Source organism: Littorina saxatilis, linkage group LG5 (genome assembly GCF_037325665.1).
Source record: "Littorina saxatilis isolate snail1 linkage group LG5, US_GU_Lsax_2.0, whole genome shotgun sequence".
Classification (NCBI taxonomy): domain Eukaryota; kingdom Metazoa; phylum Mollusca; class Gastropoda; order Littorinimorpha; family Littorinidae; genus Littorina; species Littorina saxatilis.
This window is the reverse complement of record NC_090249.1, coordinates 52,811,728-52,837,632: the sequence shown is the minus strand read 5'-3', so window position 1 is coordinate 52,837,632 and position 25,905 is coordinate 52,811,728. Positions and strand designations below refer to the sequence as shown.

General features: G+C 39.6%; 2 protein-coding genes across 2 annotated transcripts in view; both read left to right on the top strand.

Moving 5' to 3' along the window:
* The first annotated feature begins 1,585 nt into the window (after positions 1 to 1,585).
* Positions 1,586 to 8,277, top strand: LOC138967797 (uncharacterized). The gene is made up of 4 exons (XM_070340454.1): positions 1,586 to 1,648; positions 2,153 to 2,206; positions 2,596 to 2,620; positions 3,741 to 8,277. The coding sequence occupies exons 1-4, from the start codon at positions 1,586 to 1,588 to the stop codon at positions 4,154 to 4,156; spliced, it is 558 nt and encodes a 185-aa protein (XP_070196555.1). The 3' UTR covers positions 4,157 to 8,277.
* Positions 8,278 to 14,410: 6,133 nt separating this feature from the next.
* The window catches only part of LOC138967796 (transient receptor potential cation channel subfamily V member 1-like), a 42,052-nt gene continuing 30,557 nt past the window's right edge, over positions 14,411 to 25,905 (top strand). The window contains exons 1-5 of the mRNA XM_070340452.1: positions 14,411 to 14,549; positions 15,378 to 15,528; positions 16,749 to 16,900; positions 17,769 to 17,813; positions 25,327 to 25,616. Of these exons, the coding sequence (XP_070196553.1) occupies positions 15,401 to 15,528; positions 16,749 to 16,900; positions 17,769 to 17,813; positions 25,327 to 25,616 (615 nt within the window). The 5' untranslated portion in view covers positions 14,411 to 14,549; positions 15,378 to 15,400. The remainder of the gene's footprint in view (positions 14,550 to 15,377; positions 15,529 to 16,748; positions 16,901 to 17,768; positions 17,814 to 25,326; positions 25,617 to 25,905) is intronic.

Below are 25,905 nucleotides of genomic sequence, written 5' to 3'. Positions count from 1 at the left end.
AATCTGTCGAACCCACAGAATAAAACTGCACGCACTGCAGTGTTTTCAGTCACGAGTATAAAACAGCTTCGTCAATCCACGCGGCAAGGAAGTCGCTCAATTTTTGCGTGCAACACGAAGTAAACAGACATGCAAGAATAGCGACGGGTTCAAGTTTAGGTCGCTCCAGGAGAAAAATTCCCGCGGATGTTGGCCTTTAACATTTCAGCAAACTCAACCCTTGGTTTTCTTAAAAATACAATCGAACCTGTCTGAAATGACCTTCCAAGGGACCCATCAACTGAGGTCCTCAAAGGCAGCCGGCCGTTAGTAAAAAGTTTATGACATAGGAAAGAACCTCGTCGGGGTTTCTTTATGGTGGTCCTAATGGGCAGTGGGGCTCCCCATAGCGCGCGTCCCTACGTCCTATACGCACTAGAAGCCAAAATCACGTACTAGAAATTCGTTGAGGGGGTCCCGGGACACACTAAACCTATAAAGAACCTATATAGGACTGGGTGGCCGAGTGGTAACGCACTTGCGCTCGGAAGCGAGAGGTTGCGAGTTCGACCCTGGGTCAGGGCGTTAGCAATTTTCTGCCCCCCTTTCCTAACCTAGGTGGTGGGTTCAAGTGCTAGTCTTTCGGATGAGACGAAAAACGAGGTCCCTTCGTGTACACTACATTGGGGTGTGCACGTTAAAGATCCCACGATTGACAAAAGGGTCTTTCCTGGCAAAATTGTATAGGCATAGATAAAAATGTCCACCAAAATACCCGTGTGACTTGGAATAATAGGCCGTGAAAAGTAGGATATGCGCCTAAATGGCTGCGATCTGCTGGCCGATGTGAATGCGTGATGTATTGTGTAAACAAATTCCATCTCACACGGCATAAATAAATCCCTGCGCCTTGAATATGTGCGCGATATAAATTGCATAAAATGAAAAAATAAAAAAATAAAAAAAAATCCCTGCGCTTAGAACTGTACCCACGGAATACGCGCGATATAAGCCTCATATTAATAACTAGATGAATACCCGCTTCGCCGGGTACGGCTTCGCCGGGAAGAAGTAAAGCCGAATACCCGGCATCGCTGAGGACCCGTACGAAGGAAGGGAGATAAACGCGCAAAACACTGGAGAAGAGAAGGAAGAGCTACTGGGAATGGATGTACAGAAAAACCAAAATCGGTTCAGCGCTGCGCCCTGAGAGCACGCACGTGTTCACAATTTTCCACGATTGTGTCCGGGGTCTACCTGAATATGCCCACCAAATTTGAAGCAGATCCATTGAGAACTTTGGCCGTGAATCGTGAACACACAGACAGACAGACAGACACACACACACACACAAGCCGTAGATATAGATAGAAGATAATAAAGAGCGGGTACCAGGACGCACTGCATTTCCGCTGTCGTGCGTACTGTAGGTACTCTTTTTAGACTGTAGTCGTCAGTCAATTATAGTTCAAGTACAAATGCCAATTTTACGCCAGAACGACATGGACAAGATTGTGTGTGTTCCATTTAAAGTGCATAGTTGAAGTGCCCTCTTCGAATTTTCTGATGAAAAAAGATCCTTCATATCTTCCTATTCCTAATAACAATGCGTTATATGAACACAGAGGATTTGGGGACCATGGACTCTTGGGACCTTCTAAACCTCCGTGTAGGGGGTCCATGGACCCTCTAGACATTAAAAGTGGGGGTCCTAGGACCCTCTAGGACGGGTGTCCTTAGGGAGCCCTGGGGCAGGTGGTCTTTATCAAGAGGCGGTCGTCGGGGCAGGTTGGACTGTACCATGCAGTCTCTTTCCGCACAGACGTTATGTCGAAACTGTGCTAAGCTGTTTGAGCCATATGTTTGTATTTTGATTTATTTTTGTGTGGAGAAACGGAGTCGGTGTAAACGCCTACGATGTATGTGTGTGTATGTGTCTTTCTGTCTGGCTGTCTTGTCTGTGTCTGTGCATATGTGTCGGTCTGTGTGCGTCTGTCTGTTTGTCCGTCTGTCTGTATAGCTGCGAGTCTGTGCATGTATATGAACGCGGCTAAATGGTTGTGTGTGTCTACATGCTCGAATAAGTTTCATTTTTCTGAATGTGCATTTCAGACTTTACTGTATCAACTGTTTCTCAGAACCACCTAATGCAAGTGCGCACATGTTGTTTCAGGTGGTAGAGGGGTTGTCAGTCCTCATTAGACGGAAGGGAGCACATCTTCGAACGGTAGGTAGGCCCCCTATTTAACCCACAAGACAGCAACACGTCTATACACACACACTACCTGACACACGCACGCACGCACGCATGCACGCACACACACAAGCGCGAGCGCTCACACAGGCACTCACACTCACGCATACACAAATGCAAGCACACACACACAAGCACGCACGCACGCACGCACGCGCTCACACCCGCACACAGCGCGCGTCACAAACAAGACTCTCTCTCTTTCTCTCTCTCTCTCTCTCTCTCTCTCTCTCTCTCTCTCTCTCTCTCTCTCTCTCTCTCTCTCTCTCTCTCTCTCTCTCTCTCTCTCTCTCTTATCCCACTATCTGTCCATACAATCTAATGTTGCCCGTGTTAATTGTAATTATTTACTTGTTTTGCAGAATTGCTCAACAAATTCTTTTAGAGGTAAGTAATTTCATGATTCTTAGTTAAATTAGCGGAACATACTTTCAAGTTAGTGTTCTGTTGCAAAACTCCGTTTTAATGATTAGGCTAATGCAGAAACATTTACGTTTTAAAGACTATAATACAGAAAATATTAAAGTGATAATGTCGAGTTAAACGGTCATTGTCCTACAGGGAGACTGCCACGATAGAGGAGGAGCAGATTATTTCCCTTGGATTTGATGGAATGTTAAAATGTATCCTTTGTGTAAGGCTATACGTTGCTATTTTAAGTTGTGGTCGTCTCGTGAATGTTCTTTGTCAACGTCGAAGGTAATTTACATTTCTGAAAGCGTATAATTAGTTTCCAGGAAAGTTACTTTCAAATACTATGCACACACAAAAAGGGGGCGTAGGCTTACTTCTATTTTTACAATTTTGTTGGATATATTTCTTTTCTATTTGTGTTTAGTTCACAAGACTGGCTTTATTCTCTACTTTATACTTTGTTTACCGCTGCGATGCAGCGTATTGAAATCGGTTCATTACCCGGCGATTAGTTAATTTACAACAAGCATGACAACTTATCTTTCGGTAATGATAAATATTGTTTCACGCCCTCACGGTGAAACTATCAGGGGCATGATCCCGGGTATTACCCCGACTTTAGATGAGATACCCAGTTGCATGCGTGTTTAGGTGTAACTAGCTACCTGCACTTATGGCAGAATGACCGAGGTCTTTTAGTTACCACTCTTGTGGCACGGGGGTGGGACATGGGTACCGTCTCGGAATCTGCACACACTGTTGACCCGTGTCCGTTCCGGCCTGGATTCGAACCCGTGACCCTAGGATCACAATTCCAGTGCTCGATACCTTAACTCGGCAAGATTCGCTGTTCTTATGAATTTTCTTGCAGCCATCCCATATACTTGTTCTTATGAATTTTCTTGCAGCCATCCCATATACTTGTTCTTATTAATTTTCTTGCAGCCATCCCATATACTTGTTCTTATGAATTTTCTTGCAGCCATCCCGTATACTTGTTCTTATGAATTTTCTTGTAGGGATTCCATATACTTATTCTTATGAATGTTATTGCAGCCTCTCCATATACTTATTCTTATGAATTGTATTGCAGCCTTCATGATGCCAGAGAAGATAGTAGAAGAGGCGCGCAACACAGAGGAGCAGAACATTCACCGCCTCTGCACGGAACGTGACAGCCGCAAGTACACCTCCGCCAAGAAGAGACAGCTCAGATTCCTCCTCGGCAGTTCCTCGGGATCCTCCGAGTCCGACGAGTCTTGCCGACAGGTATACTCCGGAGCCGCAATGATCGTCCTGCCTGGAAGCTCCAGAAGCGATGATAATGGTACCCAGGAGACAGAGGAGTTGATTGCGGATTCCGGTATTTTTACGGCGACGGATAGCGAAAAGTCTTCGGCGTCCGTCGGGCATCATTCCGTTTCTACGTCAAATCGCACGGGGTCGTGCTCGGACATTAGCGAAGTCAGTGACGCTTTGCTTGGAGAGCAGGGGCAAGAGATGACGTAAGGGGTGATTGTGACATGTGTTATGGATTCTTGAGAATTCTTTGAGGCAATGTTTTTTCTTTGCGTCAAATCGTATGGGGGGTTTGCGCGGATATCAGCGAGGTCGGTGACGCTTTGCTCCAGGCGCAGGAGCGGAAAGTGACGTTGGGATGACGTATGGAGGATTGTGACGTCATCTGCAATTCAAAAGGATGACTTCTTTCAGGCATTATTCCGCTTCTATGCCAAACTCAACAGTGTCGTGCTCGGATATTAACAAAGTCAGTATAAGCTTCGCTTGGAGCAAGACACACCTCTTGTCGACAACACGTGTGATGTGGTTGTGACGTCATTCTTTTAGATGACGCTGGGTTACTAGGATATGATTTTGCGACTCCTTTCTGTGATTGAAAAGTGTGACTTTATTTCATGCATCATTCCGATTTACGTCCAGTCCAAAGGGTCGCGCTCGGAAGTTTGCAAAACCACTGAACCTTATCTCTCAGATCAGAACATGAGATGGCGTAAGGATGACGTAGGAAATGGTTGTGACGTCACTTCTGATTTAAATGAAACCTTTTTTTCAGGCATCATTCAGTCTCAGTGCTCGTTGATCAACGAAACCGGTGACGTAAGGACAACGTACGTATGGAATTGCTGTTAATGTGTTATGGTAGGCGTTAACTCCCTTCAGGATTATTCCCGTGTTATTCAAAATACAGTCGCACGGGGACGTAGGGGAACATCGGCAAATAAATGACGCTTTGGTCGGCAAACGGAAGCAGGAGATGACGTCAAACTGAAGAAGGGAATGATTGTGACGTCTTGTATTAGGTCAAGTGTTGACTTCGACAGTATTTGGTTTGACACCTTTAGAGATGCAAGGACCTGCATTTGATGTTTTTGTTAATTGACACCCATTGTATCACCCCATCGTTCTGTTCTTGTGTAATTAATCCGCAAAATTATCCTCTGCTGTTTATTCTACCGCCAGTCTCCACAAGCAATACCGTTATCGTGTTCTTTCGTTCTTGATGTCATCGTTGACGTCATTTATGATGTACTTTCTTCGAGGCAGACACGCATTTATTTTTTGTTACTCCGAAATGTGTGGTGGCTTTTTTTTTTCTTTTAAATAAAGACTGACTCTTTGGATGACTGTTCATCAACACGTGTGAAATTCGAGCCATCATTGACGCTTTGATCGAGTAACAGGAGAGAGAGATGACGTAGATTGTGACGAGATACCGTGTGGTTGGTACTTTTTGTTGAGGGTTTTGAGTACGGTACCTGCTGAGAGTGCAATTCTGGTTCTGTCAAAACGTATCAAGCTAAGTTGATTCAAACGAGACAGTGATATTCGCAAGTGACGCCGGTGAGTGAGTAGATTGGAAATAATGACGTCATCGGCGTTGTCGTGGTGACAAAAGCTGGCGTGTGTGTTGATAACGTCATCCTAGTTTCAGTCGAAAAATAGAAGGTGTCATTTAAATGATATAATGTGTGCCGTTTACAGACCAAAGAGACATGTTTGCTACAACTGTAGAAGCCTTGATAGTTATCGGTGCTCCTAAACAATGTGAGCCACATGTACGGAACGCACTGGGTTTTTTTTAGTAATACCAGTACCAGAGCCGGCCTATTATTCCAAGTCACACGGGTATTTTGGTGGACATTTTTATCTATGCCTATACAATTTTGCCAGGAAAGACCCTTTTGTCAATCGTGGGATCTTTAACGTGCACACCCCAATGTAGTCAATGTAGTGTACACGAAGGGACCTCGGTTTTTCGTCTCATCCGAAAGACTAGCACTTGAACCCACCACCTAGGTTAGGAAAGGGGGGAGAAAATTGCTAACGCCCTGACCCAGGGTCGAACTCGCAACCTCACGCTTCCGAGCGCAAGTGCGTTACCACTCGGCCAACAGTCCAGTTTAATGTGTCACTAGTTTAGAATTTAACTTAATATAAATATTTCGATCACTTAATTAACAATAACGTTTCATAAGAAAAACTAAAGAAACCAGTTTTTTGTTTTGCTTTACTTTACTGTCGTATATGTTCATGCAAAATCCATAATGATCCTCTTTTGCCTTTGAAAGTAGCCATTATTATCAAAAGAAGCCCGTCGCGATATAACCTTCGTGGTTGAAAACGACGTTAAACACCAAATAAAGAAAGAAAGATCAAAAGAAGTTATCTGTTAAAATTCCAACAGTCCCGTTCGAATGTGTCGTTTTGTGTGATAATTTACACAGGCGCTATTTAATTTTATTTTTTAATTGCCCTCTTTTCTTTGTACGTTTGACAGTTTCTTTTTAACGTATGTATTGATTTTATATGTTTAAGGCAATTTTTCAGGTGTAATGTTCTCGTAATAATGCGGCTGATGTGTTTATTGTTACGAAGTTTAAAAAAAATGTACAGAAAGGCAGACGTAACTTGAATATATCTTGAATGTTATTATTTTTGCAACTCTTTTTCCTTATCTTTAATCTTCAATCTTGGAAAAACATTTTACATAATAGTGCATTTTTATGAGCAGATTTGAACTCGCTTATGTAAATAGGAATGTGTTCCAGTGTTTAAAAAAAATCCTTCAAAATGACGATTTATTAGTATGATTATTTTTTTCCCTCGCGACTAAGTATAAGTAACTTGTGTTTTGTCTTCTTACTGGCGTGAATTAAGGCTTCTCTTTCTTTGACCGTTTAGAGTTGTCTTCTTCTTCTTCTTGTCCTGAGCTGAAAAAAAATAGAATCGGCGACTAAACATACACAAGATCAGTTGGGCTACAGTAAACGAAGACCGTATTCGTTATCAAATTTGTTGTTGATGGTTTTACCGGTGCATCCAGAGTAGGACATTTTTCAACATGCTATGAAATTTTCCCACTGTATTATCGTCTGAAGTGTATTAAACGCATAAACATTATTTTCCATTTGACACTGCAAAGGTATGACTTGATGTGCAATAATGAATTTCCTTCATAATTTATTTACACTCACTTGAGGCAATTTTTTGCAGAATATAGATGCTGTGCTTAGTCGAAGTGTCTGCTTTCATTTGGATTATCCGTTCTGCATTGTTGTTGTTGTTGTTGTTGTTGTTGTTGTTGTTGTTGTTGTTGTTGTTGTTGTTGTTGTTGTTGTTGTTGTTGTTGTTGTTGTTGTTGTTGTTGTTTTGTGTGTTGTTGTTTATGATTTAGTTTATAAATGTTGGGGGGAGGAGGGGGAGGTCTTTGTATTGGTACTTCAAATCTGGTGCTGTATCTTTTGGTAATCCGCGTTTATTTTAAAATAACATTGCCATTATCCAACAAACAAAGGCTGCATGTGTTCATGATTTTTTTTAAATATTCCAAATGTACATTCGATTTCCAGTTATCACCGGTGAAAAACACAGAACAAATTCAAAATATACGTTCATTATTGAGTATCGTTAAAATATTGTATAATTAATTTGTTTTCTGTTTTATATTTCAAAAAACGTACACTGTGAAAAAGCTATACTATAAAAGCTACGTATTTATCCATTTATTTGAAGCATTGCATGTCACTTTGATATAGCTACAAAAACAAAATGCTGCCGCCATTGCACTGTGTGCCTGTTGATTGTTTTGTTTACTGACCTTATAGCCGGTAAACTCTATGTCTGTGACAATGGATCATAATTATGTTCATGCTGGAAACCTCAGTTTGCCATATATTTTGTGAATTCTGTGCCGATTTTGATTATCCATGCTGTAATTTGACATCGAGTCTGAGTCACCTTTAACGATCGAATAATTGTGCCATTACTTCATACGTCATTACGCTTGAGCGAAAGATTAATAGTGTGCTTCTCTAGCTAGCAGTGTGTAATTTCTATTTAGCTTCATAATTGATAATCAGATGCGTTTTTAACGGATATAAACGCTTTGTCTATCAGAGTTTTTAACGGGTGTTTGACTTCTAGACTTTTGTCATACTACGCGGAAGAAGAAAAAATCGTACAGGTTTCATCAATCATTGTTTCAACCCGGGGATAAAAATTAAAAGAAGGGAAGAAAGAAAAGAAGAAACAAGAAAACACTGCCGAAAGCAAACTGTCAAGCTATTCTTAGTATTTCACAGTCGTTTTGTATATTTGCTACTTTTGTTTTTATATTTAGTCAAGTTTTGACTAAATATTTTAACATTGAGGGGGAATCGAAACGAGGGTCGTGGTGTATGTGCGTCTGTCTGTGTGTGTGTGTGTGTGTGTAGAGCGATTCAGACTAAACTACTGGACCGATCTTTATGAAATTTGACATGAGAGTTCCTGGGTATGAAATCCCCGAACGTTTTTTTCATTTTTTTGATAAATGTCTTTGATGACGTCATATCCGGCTTTTCGTGAAAGTTGAGGCGGCACTGTCACGCCCTCATTTTTCAACCAAATTGGTTGAAATTTTGGTCAAGTAATCTTCGACGAAGCCCGGGGTTCGGTATTGCATTTCAGCTTGGTGGCTTAAAAATTAATTAATGACTTTGGTCATTAAAAATCTGAAAATTGTAAAAAAAAATAAAAATTTATAAAACGATCCAAATTTACGTTTATCTTATTCTCCATCATTTGCTGATTCCAAAAACATATAAATATGTTATAGTCGGATTAAAAACAAGCTCTGAAAATTAAATATATAAAAATTATTATCAAATTTTTTTTTTCGAAATCAATTCAAAAACACTTTCATCTTATTCCTTGTCGGTTCCTGATTCCAAAAATATATAGATATGATATGTTTGGATTAAAAACACGCTCAGAAAGTTAAAACGAAGAGAGGTACAGAAAAGCGTGCTATCCTTCTTAGCGCAACGAATACCCCGCTCTTCTTGTCAATTCCACGGGCACTGCCTTTGCCACGGGCGGTGGAGTGACGATGCTACGAGTATACGGTCTTGCTGCGTTGCGTTGCGTTCAGTTTCATTCTGTGAGTTCGACAGCTACTTGACTAAATATTGTATTTTCGCCTTACGCGACTTGTTTACAATTATTTCTTGCGAATGAAAAGCCGCTGCACTGCGAGTTGTTCATACTGCTCACTTTTAGAAACATCGTCGTGATGATGTAATGTTGATCTATACAGTTTTTGCTCATCTGTTGCATCGCGTGCTGAATTATTGCTCAACTGTTCTTGTTGCTTCTCTGGTTTACGTGCTTGGAGATGAATGAAAGCAAAAGAAGCGGGGGGGGGGGGGGGGGGGGGGGTCAGAGAAATAGGGAGCGGAGGAGATCGAGAGAGGGGAGGGAAGAAGGGGCGAGAGAGGCAAGGAGAGACAGGCAGACAGATATACATACACAGTCAGGGCTCCCCAAAGTGCGCGTCCTTGCGTCCTATACGCACTAGATGCCGAAAACACGTACTAGAAATGTATAGAGGGGGTCCCGCGACGCACTAAACTTTAAAAGAGCGGGTCCTGGGACTAAATGTCCTTTATCGTGCGTGCCGTAGATACTTTTCAGACAGCAGTCGTCAGCTATTGTACACAGTACACTGTGCGTGACCACAATGTTTTATAAGTACACACTGAGGGGCTTTTCGGCTTTTGGACCCTTGGGACCCTCTACAAATTGAAGGTCGGGGTCCCGGGACGCCCTCTAGGCGTCCGTGGGGAGCCCTGTACGGCACGTAGACACACAGTTTGTGTATGTCTATCTGTCTGAGTGCCGGAACGCCCTTTCCGTCTGTCTACTTGATTTTGAAAGAAAGAGTGAGAGAGACACAGAGTAAAAGATTAGTAAAAGAGCATTTTTATGTTGCATATACATGATAACCTTCAGATGAGAGACTGTGAAGTGAGATCTGCACTCTTGATGCGTTCTTATATTACGCTGCATTTGGTGGAATGTACTGCACATTTTGATTTTTTGTGCGTTGCTTTAAAGACAATGTGCAATTTGCATCTTTGGAAAAACTTTAAAACTGTAAATGTTTTGTGCATCACTTCATTTTACTGTTCTAGATTTGTGAGAAGAAAATAACAAACAAACTAACAAAAAGTATATTAAGTTTGTGCTACATGTACTACTGTATGTTGTGAAATTTGATAACAAATCTGATGTCGCAAAAATATCAGAAATGTTTGTTCTTACTGTGATTTCGAATATATGAAGAAGTCCGCATTTGATACGCAGTCGGGACTTGCCTGGGCCTACAGATGCATAGGGATACACACACACACACACACACACACACACACACACACACACACACACACACACACACACACACACACACACACACACACACAGGCACGGACAGGCAGACCAGACAGACAGACGTGCGGACGCACGGACGCACATGCACGCACAAATTCACAAAAGTACACACGCACGCACGCACACACACACACACACACACACACACACACACATATATATATATATACACGCATACACGCATGCACACACACACGCACATACAACCACACGCACACACATACACACACATACACACACACACACACACACACACACACACACACACACACACACACACACACAGTAGGTGAATATAGCCAACAACGATGCTCGATCACCATGAAGTCGACGATAATAACGATGCCGACGATGATCAAATTATTGATTGTTTGTGTGTTTAATTTTTGTTTGTTTGTCTTCTTCTTCTTCGTTCATGGGCTGAAACTCCCACGTCCATTCATGTTTTTGCACGAAAGGATTTTGACGTGTATGACCGTATTTACCCCGCCATTCAGGCAGCATACGCCGATTTCGTTTGTTTGTTTGTTTGTTTGTTTTTCTTCTGATTCTGCTTTCGGTCTGCGCAGAGGAGTAAAGTATCATGTTTGTTGTTTCACAAGTGGTGCGACTGTTATTTTAAACCACATTCCATTTTTTTCATGGACACATCTTACCATTTGAATCACGCACATTTTTTATCTATCTTTTTCTCTCTTTAAAATGATCGTCTCTGGGAGAGATACTGCTGCAAGTATCTTTCTTTATGGCAAGTGTTACATGACGAATGTTTTCTCTGGTAAAACATTAAATTTTGCTAAGCTTCTGATTAACAATTTACTTGTTTTGTCTGGCTATTATGCACAAATTAAACTCTTGAAGGTATTGGGTTGGTTTTGTTTGTTTGTTTAGTATACACGTGTGTATGTGAGAATGAGGGAGCAGGAGAAATAGGGTTAACATGTGTATGTCTGGCTGGCTGGCGGGCCGCTGTCTGTTTGTGTGTGTAGGAATCCTTTCACCACCGGCATGCTTCAGCAGAAATGAGCTTGGGCTCAAAAATCATATGCAGATTAAGAAAAAGGAATATTCAGAGAAGAATGCTGTGTGTAATGGTCTCTCTCGCCCATTCTGATAATCATCGCTCCACGGCTATCGCCAGTTATAGAATGAGACCCGAAGGGAAGTAACTCATTTTTGACCTGGGTTCAGGATGCTCTCTCGCCCTGTCGGCTACAACCGATCCTGCGATGTACACCCGCAACAGCACTCACACACACACACACACACACACACACACACACATGATCCCATCCAAACGCCTATCCCCGCACGTACATGCACACACACTCTCACCAAAACCCCGGCTTTCATCCCTGCTCTCGTCTAAGCGTTGCCATGGCTTGCATCCATCAGGCTATCCGTGTGTCAGTGGCTCTATCTGTTTGATGCGGGTGTGTGTCAGTCCGTCTGTGTACTATTTGTGCACATGATCACAAAAGTGGACAGAACAGTCGAAACCAACCAGAAACGCAGGAATTTGGTGACCCGGCGCTGAAACGGTGGACACATTTTTGTTGTTAAAGGGAGGTAACCATTGCAAAGACTCACTCTTCACGTGAAAGGGCAGTTTAGTCCCTTAGAAAAGACTTTTTATAGCGAAGCAGTGAAGCACAATTTCTGTTTAATGGTAGTTACTGCACATTCAGACAACTAATTTTTGTATCGCGAGTTTAACCAATTTTCCCGATCATTGCATAACATCTATAAAAAAAATAATAATAGCTATAATACTCCACAATTTTACTCGAAGTACGTCACTCTAGTATATTGGCAAAATATTCAGAAAGTTTCAAAGCAATCCACCAAGGTATTTTGTTGAAATACGGCGCTTTTTTTGTCCTGATACATGTACATACCCCTAAATATTTATGAACAAAAGTTCTTGATTTTGACCGCCTTATGCGATCAACACCTGCATCAATAGGAATAGCATGATCATGATGATACTGCACACGAAATACGCAAGCTAGCTAAACAACACAACATGTTCTGGATAGATAATTGAATTGACTTTCTTCTCGTATGTAAACGTTGCAAAGCTTTGCCTATTGTGATTTTTCGTCGATTTTGTATTGGTCCCTTCCGTTTTTGTCCGGACAATTTTAAGGGTACCTTTATTTGAGCAGTGGACACGTGATCCTTGTAAAAGAAATCTGTAATCCAAAAGGTGATCTAAAAATTCAAGTGAACAGCACGGGAATCAATGCTTTAGTTTGGGTGCGAATTTGTTCGCAATAATTTGTTGGCCAAGTGTAGTTTAAAACTTTCTAATTAACATGAATTTAAGCTGTGTGTGACATTTTTTGGTGAGCCATGTGACATCCAAAAAAATACTTCAGCTTATTTCACCAAAAGATAAGAAGAAGGTCTATCAAATATTGGTTTCTTGTGACACATGAGTTCTGCTTTTGCCGAAAAACTCACCGGTTGCCATTTGTAAAACCCTTTCTGGGCAGCTGATTTAGTAAAAAAAACAAGTCGCGTAAGGCAAAATTACTACATTTAGTCAAGCTGTGGAACTCACAGAATGAAACTGAACGCACTGCATTTTGTCACAATGACCGTAGTCCGCCGCTTGTGTATAACGGAGTGAAACTGACGAGCCTGTTCAGCGCGGTAGTGGTTTCGCTGTGCTGCATAGCACGCTTTTCTGTACCTCTCTTCGTTTTAACTTTCTGAGCGTGTTTTTAATCCAAACATATCATATCTATATGTTTTTTGAATCAGGAACCGACAAGGAATAAGATGAAATTGTTTTTAAATCGATTTCGGAAATTTAATTTTGATCATAATTTTTATATTTTTAATTTTCAGAGCTTGTTTTTAATCCAAATATAACATATTTATGTGTTTTTGGAATCAGAAAATGATGTAGAATAAGATAAACGTAAATTTGGATCGTTTTATATAAAAAAAATTATTACAATTTTCAGATTTTTAATGACCAAAGTCATAAATTAATTTTTAAGCCACCAAGCTGAAATGCAATACCGAAGTCCGGCCTTCGTCGAAGATTGCTTTACAAACATTTCAATCAGTTTGATTGAAAAATAAGGGTGTGACAGTGCCGCCTCAACTTTTACAAAAAGCCGGATATGACGTCATCAAAAGTATTTATCGAAAAAAAAAGAAACAAAACATCCGGGGATATTCCTCCGAAAGCGGCGTATGGCTGCCTAAATCGGCGGGGTAAAAACGGTCATACACGTAAAAGGCGTGGTAGTTTCAGCCCATGAACGAACAAACAAACAAACAAATCCGGGGATATCATTCCCAGGAACTCTCATGTCAAATTTTATAAAGATCGGTCCAGTAGTTTGATCTGAATCGCTCTATACACACACACACAAACACGCACAGACAGACACACACACACACACACACACACACACACACACACACACACACACACACACATACACACATACACACTGACACACACACACACACATACACCACGACCCTCGTCTCGATTCCCCCTCTATGTTAAAATATTTAGTCAAAACTTGACTAAATGTAAAAAGATTATAAAAAAAGAAATTAAAAAAAGAAAAAGAAATATTTTTTTTAACTGCAGCTCCAGCGAAGTTTAATGAGGAGATTTATTTTTATAACACATTTATTTTTATAATCAATCAATCAATCTATCAATCAATCTACTTAAACATCATAACTGAGAAATAAATCAACTCGTTAGTTTACTTATTGCCTCACTCTTTACAAACTAAATGTGTTTAGTGTTCTGCAATATGAAGTGCTTTCAGGTGCCTGTGTGAAAGCCGGTGTCGTGTGTATCTCGGCTACAACGAACACAAAAGTAAACAATAAAACAGACATAGTCCCACTCACTCCAAGCGAAACCAATGTTTTCATTACTTTGCCGTGTTGTGAAATGCACACACAAAGAGCATTCGAAGCAGGCACGCAGCAATAAATGAGATTGCCCCTGGAAGAAGGCAGACGACAGGCACGAAAAATCGAGCGCTATCGAGCGAGCGACTGAAAGGAAGCCTTCCTTGTCGTCAAGGACGACATGAATATTTATCAAAACAAGATGGCGGCGTTCATAGCAAGCGCTAGCTTGCTCGGCAGTGAAACGATGTTCGCTTGTAACTAAGACTTAATTGAGGTAAGTTCGACTTTTCTGATAATGGTGGGGTTAAGACAATATAACGGATGTTTAATTGAAGAGAAAATAGAGTTTAACAACTGTGGCGATTGTTTGGGAAACGAAATGGAAGTATTCGCGGCAATCGAGTGGCCCTCTCTCTCGCGCTCTCGCTCGATCTTTTTCTCTATGCCGATGTACGCGTTCACACACACACACACACACACACACACACACACACACACACACACACACACACACACACACACACACACAAACACATATACACACAAATAACACGAGAGAGAGAGAGAGAGAGAGAGAGAGAGAGAGAGAGAGAGAGAGAGTGTGGGTGGCACTGAGAAGGGCCGCTGATCAAGTACCTGTGTTTGTTTGTGGTACTGGTACTGATGTGTGTGTGTGTGTGTGTGTGTGTGTGTGTGTGTGTGTGTGTGTGTGTGTGTGTGTGTTTGTTTGTTTCCTGTGTGTGAGAGTTTGTGTATGTGTGTCAGTGTGTGTTAAGATATATCTGTATGCAATGCATATGTATTAGTGTGTGTATGTGTGTGTGTGTGTGTGTGTGTGTGTGTGTGTGTGTGTGTGTGTGTGTGTGTGTGTGTGTGTGTGTGTTTGTGCGCGCGTTTCTGTTGTCATTCCCAAATGCTTGTATAACATGTTGATTACTAGTGACAAAACTGGGGTGTTTTGTCTCACATGGTCACAGCAATAGAATAGTTGATCTAAATCCAGATTTTCCACTGCAGCCACACATTTCTTTGTTATGTTTTCTTTTTCCTTTACCTACATAATTCTTTCAATGGTAATAACCAGTTAGATTGTGTTCTGCAGTTTTTCAAATCACACCGGGCAAAATGAGCGATCGAGAAATAAAGAAAAGACAGTTCAAGCGACAGCAGGTCGCGCCAGAAAACATCACGGAGGAATCAGAACTTGAAAGCAACAGCACCAGGATGGAGGATCATGGCCTGCTGAACAACAGGTGCGTTAACACTGAGTTTGTGCCAAGAGTGTGTGTTTTGTTAAAGGCCCACTCCCGCCGCCTCGTCAAAACTGTAAGCCTCACCGTCTCAGATTTAGTCAGGCTTTTATCATGGGATAAGACCATCCCTCCACTTGATAAAATTCCAAAAAGGAACAGCCTGGGCACTCTCTGTACACAATGTGGAGTATGTTTTTGTTTTTGTATGTGTTTTTTTTTTTTTAAGAATGAATGGCAATGGTGCCTTTTTTGGAAATTAATTCATCAAAAAAGTCCATCACAGCAAGCAGTCAGGGTGTTGAATTGTGGTATGTGGCCAAATGGAGGGATGGTGTTCTCACATGTTAAAGCCTTGCCAGATCTGAGACAGTGAGGGAAACTATTTAGACAAGGCGGAGGGGGCATGTAGGGTTTGCAAAGAAAATGTATTCTATTCTGTTAACATTGTGGTTAGAATTTAGTCTCGCCATCTCCCTTTCCTCCACCACTTTTCTTCAAATAGTTAGCTATAGTTTTATTTTGATATTTTCTCTAAGGTGATAATGTTATCTTCATCCTGACAGAAACTGTATGAAGCATGGCATATGTAAATGCATAGACGTATTTAAAATAAGCACAGCCCGTTATGTGGTCCTGAGCAACTCTGTTTCAGTATATCATTATCTCATTGTCACCCTGTTTTTCTGAATAAGATATGTTAAAACCAAAGTGGCTTTTAATGCTTGTATCAGCAATGTAGTATGAACACTCTCACTGTGTAACAACCTGGAAATTACAGTAAGTAAATCGATAAAATTAATAGAAGGGTCACTGCTAAGTTTCATGATTTCTTTCTTTATAAACTGATAACATATAGTTAAGTGCCAGGTAGCTCAGTTGGTAGAACACTGGACTTGTGATCCTAAGGTCAAAGGTTCGAATCCCGGCAGGGACGGACATGGGTCAACATTATGTGCAGACTGAGAGACGGTATCCATGTCCCACCCCGGTGTCACCACAGTGGCACGTTAAAGACCTCGGTCACTCTGCCATATTAAGTGCAGGTGGCTGAGTACACCTCAACATTCATACACCTGCGTAGCACGACTCTTGTTGCTGCTAGCTTTCCACTGGGAGAAAGCGACCCAAATTTCCCAGCATTTGGATAATAGAGAAAATGAAATTGAATGAAAAATGAAAATAAATTATAATCTCTTCAACTTTTTCGGGTATGTTTTTAGGCCAAAGCCCCCACTGAAGTTTGACACGCTGGCAAAGGTTGTTCACGGTGCTAACTCAAAAGCAAATGCGCTGAAAGTCATTACCAATGTCAAGAATGTGGGGAACAAATGGATGGAGTATACCACTCAACGACGACTTCGCAGAAAAACAGGTACAGTAACTTTTCATCTGGAAAAAAAAATGTATGTAGATATTATATTGGACTGGGTTGCTAGAAATTGCTCCATGAATGCAAAATCAGGTTTCTGGGGCTTTTTATTTGAACATAATAGGCTAGTTGTATATATACTACAGTCGAACATGTCTATACAGTGGAACCCCATTTTTAGACCCTTGACCCCCCCCCCCCCCCCCCCCCCCCCCCATTTAAAGTCCTCCTCCCTTTTAAGACCTTTTTTTTTTTTTTTTACCTCAGTTGCATGCATATTTTTTGCCCGAATTTTTTTTTTTTTTTTTAAGGCGGGAAGCATCCCCTTTTAAGACCTTGCTTGTTCAGATTTTCCGTTCATAGTCTCTGTAAATTAACCTCCATTTTAAGACTCCCTCCTTTTTATGACCTAATTTACTCAGATTTTGTAAGGTCAGGGGTAATCACCTATCAAGGGTCACCAGAGCGGATTCGACTGTAGTTTACATTTGCTTGCAAATATCACACATTGTGTGTACATATGAATAGGCCTGTGTGATTATAGAAAAAAATAATTGTTTGTGAAGCTTGTGAAGTTTAAAGATGAATTATCTAAAGCCCGATCTGCTATTGTGAAGGATAAAATATTTTTAATCAAAAGTCATTAAAATGTGGAAGTCCTCTTGTAATTTCCTTAAGTTGATGCTAAGTGTGCATGCTTGTTTAATTTCATGTTAAACAGTAATTCAGGCAAGGAAATAAAAATCCCACTTTTAACAAAGAAGAAAAATGAAAAAATAGGCCTAATATTTGTCGGTTAATGTGATTGTATTTTGTATTATTGTTGTTGTTGTTGTTGTTGAACTTTGATAGAGTTTTGATTTCTTAAAAGCAAAGCATGCTGATGAGCAAGTTAGAAGGGCTAACCTAGCAGAAGGTGAGATAGATTTTGAAATGATGTGAAGTTGTAAACTTGGTGTGGTGAATAATTCAAAATTATCCCCATCTATTATATGTACCGTTGCTGTGTTTTCATAGAAGTGCAGATCTCTTTTTCACCACAAACTGCACAATATTTGGAATGCCTTTGGAAGTTACACAGAAAATTGTTTCTTGAAAATGAACTCCTTATTTACAAATGTAAACAGAAAGTATGTGCATGAGCAAAAATGCAATATTGGAGAAAGTCTTAGTTTCACTTGTTTTGATGCTGTAAAGAGAAGGAACAAAACGGAAGAAAAAATGGAGGAAATACAAGAAAAAAGAAACAAAGTCACAGAGTAAAATTTTACGATTTATGTAATTCCAATTCCAGGCTTTTTCCAAATGCACATAGTGTATTATAACTCTTCTATATAATAAAGTAACAACTCATTGAAACAATTGAATTAACACAAAAATTGAAGTAACAACTCATCTGTTAATGTGTTTAAACATGTGAGTGAAAGATTGTAAACTGTCTTTGGGTTATGTAGTTTTATTTTCCTCTTTATATTTGTGGAAATGTGTGTGTTTGTATTTATGTAATTTGTTGGAATAATTGTCTTTGTTTGTTTTTTGTTTGTTTGTGTTTTGTGTTTTTACCATCGTCAAATTTCAAGGTCACGATGAGGTCGAGTTCATGTCAAAAAGTTAAAACTATCAATTTCTGAAAGATTTATGAAGCTAGATCTTTGAAACTCCAGACACTTTCAGGAGATAATGATCTCCAAACATGGTGCAAGCTTAGTATACCCTATTCAAATTTCAATTAGCTCTCAGCTGGGTCATGTTTGGGTTAAAGAAGATTGGAGGTTGTCATATATTGTTCAATAATTTTTAATCTAGAGCTTTCTAACTTCACTCTTGACCCAATTCTGTTTGACCTTCATCAAATTTCAAGGTCACTGTAGGGACAAGGTTTAGTACAACCAAAAAAATCATTCTCTTAGTTGCTTTTGAAGCTAGATCTTTGAAAATGCACATGCTTCCGGGGTTACGTTTAGGAAAACACACATACGAATTTATCATCTTCTTGAATGCCTATGTAGCTATCTAGTGCCAGATAATTTCGGAGTCATATAACATAAAACAAAGGGGAGTCGTAGGAGCATTCGCTTTTCTGGTTTCATGTATGTTTGTAATTATGCAGGAAACCTAAGTAAACCACAATTACATGTACATTTAAATAAAATCTAGCCAACCACGTCTTGAACCTTCTCTCTCTCTCTTTTCCTTTCTTGAATAATTGAACACAAGTAAGAGACTACACATCAGGCACACAATGTTTCCCATTGCCTGTGTCACTTTATTCGTGAATAAATCAGTCCATGCCGAGGAAACTCCACACTGAAGTGGGGTATGAATGAATCAGTGTACATGTTTTATTACTTCTTCTCTGTGACATGGCATTTAGCCTGTCATGGACCAGAGAGTTCTCAAAACTTTTGTCTTTAGTTGACAGACCATGGTACATATCGAAGCAAGACTATTCAGGAAATTAAGAAGTATAGGAAATCAATAGGGGTTGGGTGGGTATATATTGCCTGCATTCTTTGGCCATGGTCACTGGTGCTTGTGGTTGGCCTAGTGGTAAGGCGTCCGCCCCGTGATCGCCAATCTAGTGCAGTGGCTGCTCCGCCTGGCGTCTGGCATTATGGGGTTAGTGCTAGGACTGGTTGGTCCGGTGTCAGAATAATGTGACTGGGTGAGACATGAAGCCTGTGCTGCGACTTCTGTCTTGTGTGTGGCGCACGTTATATGTCAAAGCAGATGGCCCTTCGTGGTCGGCTGGGCGTTAAGCAAACAAACAAACAAACAAACAAACTGGTGTTTGTTGCAAACAGTGTGTTAGGTTGTTGTGAGATTGAGTTATTGTGTGTGTGTTATAAAGTTTTAAAAAAACAAAAGAATTCTGTACTCACCGATACAAGGACAGCACACGACAGTGCGAATGTTCGCTTATGTAACCTTCATCAGTCCTTGTATCGGTGAGTACACAATTCTTTTGTTTTTTAACTAAAAATTGTTCATCTCACCTAAGTCACTTTGTTGTTTAGATTTTGTTATAAAGTAGATTCGTTGCTGGGGAGGGAATCTAGGATGGTTTGATGTATAAATGTTAAGGCATGTGTTGGTCTGTCTGTATGTCTGTCTGTTTTTCTGTCCGTCTGTCTACATATCTGTGTGTCTGTCTGTTTGTAGTTCTTATAAGTTGCTTTCGGGTAATGCAAATTATGCAGTGACCCAAGTGTTTAAAGTTTCATGTGAAATTTTCAAAGATCATTGTGAAATGACACCTTGCATTGGCTTTGATGATCTTGTTTTTGTTGTACATATCTGTGATCTGTGAAAATGAAGACAATGAACAGTTTATATTCCACAAACATGTGGATGTGCTATCATTGTTTCAAGTGTACTCTCATTAAAGGCATAGTGTCACGACAAGTCAGGCTGTAAAATGTGCCTGGTTACCCCACGATACAATTACGTTTACACACAGTTTTGCGCAGTTGTGTTGACTTAAAATCTTGGATGTATTTGTACTTCAGTCTGGCAATTGTATGTTTGTGATTTGTCTGTTGTGTTTTGTGATATTCAATGATAATGCATGTACTGACCAATTCACACTTATTTATAACTTTGGGGCTCCAGCAAGTGAACAATCCAAGCCTGGTATGTATGCTGAACACTGTACCCACTGATCACCATACTGTCAAGATTTTCATGATGGTTCACGCTATACCTCGTAGTACTATTCTTTTAAAGAACCTGTGCTGTGATTATCTAGAACATGACTTTTAAGTGCCACTTTCTGTCCAAGCACCCTTAATGTTAGTGCTGCCATTTGCACACCTGTTTTGCAGAATTAGCTTTAAGTTTTGTTTAGATTGCCAAATCACATGGTTAGAAAAAGAAAAAAAACAATTGAAATTATTCTGCAGTTTACCTGTCATTGTTACGTCTGTCTGTTTTCTTGGGTTCAGGATATATCCATTTTTTCACCCCCTTCCCCGATGCAATCCGCCTTTTTTGTTCTTTTTTTTTTAATTAATTTGTTTTTGTTTTTGTTTAGTATATATGTTAATGTCTGTCCGCGGACAGGCAGATAAACATTGCTCCTGCCTGCACAAAGTTTATTTGCTTTTCATTTTCGTGAAAATTTTATTTATTGCTTTGTGAGGAGTAAAAAAAACAACAATAGTTTTGCGATAGCTTTTGGCCAGAAAAAAAAAATGACATGAATTCTATTTTCAAAAACATTCTCTGAAGTGGATTTCAAGAGAATGTTTTTTCTCCAATAAATCTTTGTATGGAACACACTATATTATTCTTACGAAGAGCAGAGTGACATATTGTCACTGCCTACCAGTATTTGTTCAGAGGAAAACTCGGAACGTGAGCAAGTCAAGACGACGGTCATCACAAGGCTGTCAAGCTAAAATGACAATTTAAAGCTGCAGTATCATCTACGATAAGAACCCCCCCCCCTGACTCTTTTCTCACAATATTTCCACGCCTTCCATTCAGTCTTTTTGCAGCAATTACCCACTGCAGTTTCTTTCCACTACGGGACGCTGCCTTTTTCTTATTTTAAGATCTGATTTGTTTTTGTTGCTTTCTTAAATGTTATAGATTTATTGTACATAGATTCTATTAAAGTACCACCTCGCTTGTACATTGTGTTCGCCTGTGTGTCCTTTTTATCAGGATCAAATACATCACAAGCAGGTAAAATTGTGTTGTTAATTAGCGTAGAAGAATATCTCTTCTTTGTCTTTTCTCATTGATTTGTCTGTCATTCGTGTATGGTACGCTTTAATTAAAGAAGGTGCTTTCATTTTTGGTATTTTTTCACCCTAGAATTATACTACTGATGGTTGTGGTGTGACTGTTTATACTAATACATTTTACTAATACATTAATTCTTTCCGTGTAACCTGTGTTTTTGGAGTGGTGTTTTACAGGTCTTCGTAATAAATCATAGCTGCACACTTATAGTAATATGATTCATTCACAGGGTGAATTAACGGTTTCAGCAGACTCTTGTAACTTTATAGCTCGCTCTTAAAAGTGTTTTTATGTAGCCATCTGAAAATTAGAAGAAGAAAACGATAATAAAAGAAACTAAGAAAGAAAACGTTAAATGGAAAATGTTATACTGAAGTGTTGAATCTTATTTCTGGGTAAGCTGCAACAATGGTGTTAGTTTTGGATTTTATCTTTAACAATGTTAAAATAGGTCGGCTTCATATTTACCATAACTAAGGTACATTTAAGGGATTTTTATTATCAATCTTTAATTCTGACAATGACTTAGTATTTCAAATACATTTCGGCTTTAAATAACGATGATCTCATAGAAGCGGAAACAAAAATCTAACGTTCCTGATTGTTTGAGATCCTGAGGCTCATCAAGGTTGCCACACGTGTAAGTCCACATCAGTTCCAAGAAAGTGTGTAACAGTAAGCATGAAAGTTTGTGTAAGCATGTATTTTAGACCAGAACTTACTCTTCTAGTTCAGCTCTAGTTCAGCTCTTAGTGTCGATTATGCAATGAAAAAAGCTACTTCGTTTGGTGAATGCATGACAACCAACATTGGGTGAAAAAACATCGTATCTATTTATTTATTTTTTAGCAAAGCAAATTAGATTGAAAACAAAATACTCGACTCCTCGCAAAATGATAACCATTGGTGTATTAGTTGCATGTAAGACTTGTTGACTGTCTTGGTCAACGTGGTCACATACATCTTCTAGTTTTTCTCCCACTTCCTATTTCAGTTTTATCCTGTAACGTTATGACATTCTGGTATCCAGTCATGATTTCCTTATCCTCTTGTTCTTTTATAGCTATACCCAACAATATTTAACAAGGTATTTCTATAGTCTTCTGTTCGTATTTTAAGGACGTTTGTTTTATTTCTGTGTTTTGTTTCTTATCATACTAGATATGTAGTTCGTCTCGTACAACTCTCCATTGCATGATACGAAGTTGTAGGTTTTACACTATGAGACCCATCATGCTTTTTTGTTGTTGATTTAAAAGATCTGAGAAACAAGCAGTAGTATATAAGCGTTCTTGACATAGATAACATGAGTAAGTAGAAGTAGGAGCGAAAGAGGAGATGAAGAAGTAAGTACGAGTTATGCGGAAACAGTCTGCTGACATTTGAGAGAAAGAGCAGCATTTGTCCTCAGTGTTTGAATTAGCGTTCAGTCCTTTGTCTACAATATTTATTACAAACACTAGCTACTACAGCAACAACAAACTCAACGGAAGGTGTTTCTCACAGTATAAAAAAACGCTCAGGAAAAGAGGAGAGCAAAGACACGTTGGGTCATAATAAATTTCAAATACTGTCTACACAAGTTGGACATTTATCACCAATTTGCCTTAGTCTTATCTTTGTCCTGCTTTAATGGCTAGTCATTCCAATTGTTTATGGATTTATGGTCCAAAAACACCACTCAGTAACGCGTTGTATTTGTTGAATGTAGTGAGATCATGATAAGCTGAGGTTTTATTACTCGTTTAAGCTCACCCTATGCCAAGCTTTTCAGGTACTCTAAGGGGCAATGAGAAACTTGGGTTTAGAGATCATACCAAAGAACAAAACTACATACACATACTCTCCCACTTTACCCAAGGCTATGAGTGAATTGCATAGAATAACAGCTCGCATTATTTTCACCAATGAACGAAATTGTAACACATTCTCTCTCCCTTTACCCAAGGGTTTGAGTTAAATGCATAGAATAAATAAACACTCCATTCTTTTACCAAAGATCAAAACTAGATACACATTCTCTCCTCCTTTACCCAAGTTTATGAGTGAATTGCACAGAACAGAAGCTCGAATTATTTTTTACCAAAAAACAAAACTGGATACATAATCTCTCTCCCTTTACCCAAGGCTATGAGTGAATGAATTAGAATAAAAGCTCAAATTATTTTAACAAACAAGAGAAATAGTCACACATTCTCTCCCCCTTTACCAAATGATATGAGTAAATTGCATAGAACAGAAGCTCGATTCATGTTCACCAAAGAACAAAACTAGATACACAATCTCTCCCCCTTGAATTACATAGAATAGGAAGCTCGAATTATTTTCACGAATGAACAAAATAGTCAATGATATGAGTAAATCGCATTGAGCAGAAGCTCGATTCATCGTCACCAACATACAAAACTATAAACACATTCTCTCCCCCTTTACCCAAGAACATAAGCTTGATTCATTTTCACCAAAGAACAAAACTAGACACATATTCTCTCCTCCTTTACCCAAGAACATAAGCTTGATTCATTTTCACCAAAGAACAAAACTAGATACACATTCTCTCCCCTTTACCCAAGAACATAAGCTTGATTCATTTTCACCAAAGAACAAAACTAGACACATATTCTCTCCTCCTTTACCCAAGAACATAAGCTTGATTCATTTTCACCAAAGAACAAAACTAGACACATATTCTCTCCCCCTTTACCCAAGAACATAAGCTTGATTCATTTTTACCTAAGAACAAAACTTGATACATATTCTCTCCCCCTTTACCCAAGAACATAAGCTTGATCACCTAAGAACAAAACTTGATACATATTCTCTCCCCCTTTACCCAAGAACATAAGCTTGATTCATTTTTACCTAAGAACAAAACTAGACACATATTCTCTCCCCCTTTACCCAAGAACATAAGCTTGATTCATTTTTACCTAAGAACAAAACTAGACACATATTCTCTCCCCCTTTACCCAAGAACATAAGCTTGATTCATTTTTACCTAAGAACAAAACTAGACACATATTCTCTCCCCCTTTACCCAAGAACATAAGCTTGATTCATTTTTACCTAAGAACAAAACTTGATACATATTCTCTCCCCCTTTACCCAAGAACATAAACTTGATTCATTTTCACCAAAGAACAAAACTAGGCACATATTCTCTCCCCCTTTACCCAAGAACATAAGCTTGATTCATTTTTACCTAAGAACAAAACTAGACACATATTCTCTCCCCCTTTACCCAAGAACATAAGCTTGATTCATTTTTACCAAAGAACAAAACTAGATACACATTCTCTCCCCCTTATCCAAGAATATAAGCTTGATTCATTTTCACCAAAGAACAAAACTAGGCACATATTCTCTCCCCCTTTACCCAAGAACTTAAGCTTGATTCATTTTTACCTAAGAACAAAACTAGATACACATTCTCTCCCCTTTACCCAAGAACATAAGCTTGATTCATTTTTACCAAAGAACAAAACTAGACACACATTCTCTCCCCCTTAACCCAAGAACATAAGCTTGTTTTATTTTCACCAAAGAACAAAACTAGATACACATTCTCTCCCCTTTTATCCAAGGCTATGAGTGAATTGCATAGATTAAACGCTCCACTGTTTTACCAAACACCACCACAGCTGCTAACACTCTCTCGATCCTCCCCTTTGCCCTGTCAGCCGGCTTGCTGGGTGACGAGGATGACGACAGTCCGAAGATGAGCGGGATTGGGTTGGACGGGATCCACCAGGATTTTGTCACGCCTGAAATGGTGCGTAAAAAAAGCAGTGGTAGGCTCGACATCTCCATGATCATCGAAAGCAACCGCACCCTTCTCACTCACTTCTCCAAGATGGCGGACGAGCCTCACGAGGCCGCCAAGATCAACCTGCACTTCGTGGAAAACTTGCTTAAAAATGGAGCGGACATCAACTCCTCTGACAAATATGGGCAGACCCTTCTGCATGAGGTGAGTTTGTTGGTGAACAGTCTGTTAGCACTCTGTTTGGTTGTTATGTCTGAATGTACTACGTATTGAATGAACTCAAACCAAAATATATTCCTGTGTAATGCACGTGGTTGGTATAAAATCTTAAGAGGAGCATCTATGAAACTGGTCGTTTTGGATCCAGTGAGCTTGTGTGACGAGTTCTGTGTACTACGTCGTAGATCTAAGCCGACAGTAAAGAACTGTCAACGCTAAATTCACAGGGTTTTTTCACACGATTTCTGGGGGGCTGAAGTCTATTGTTTTGACA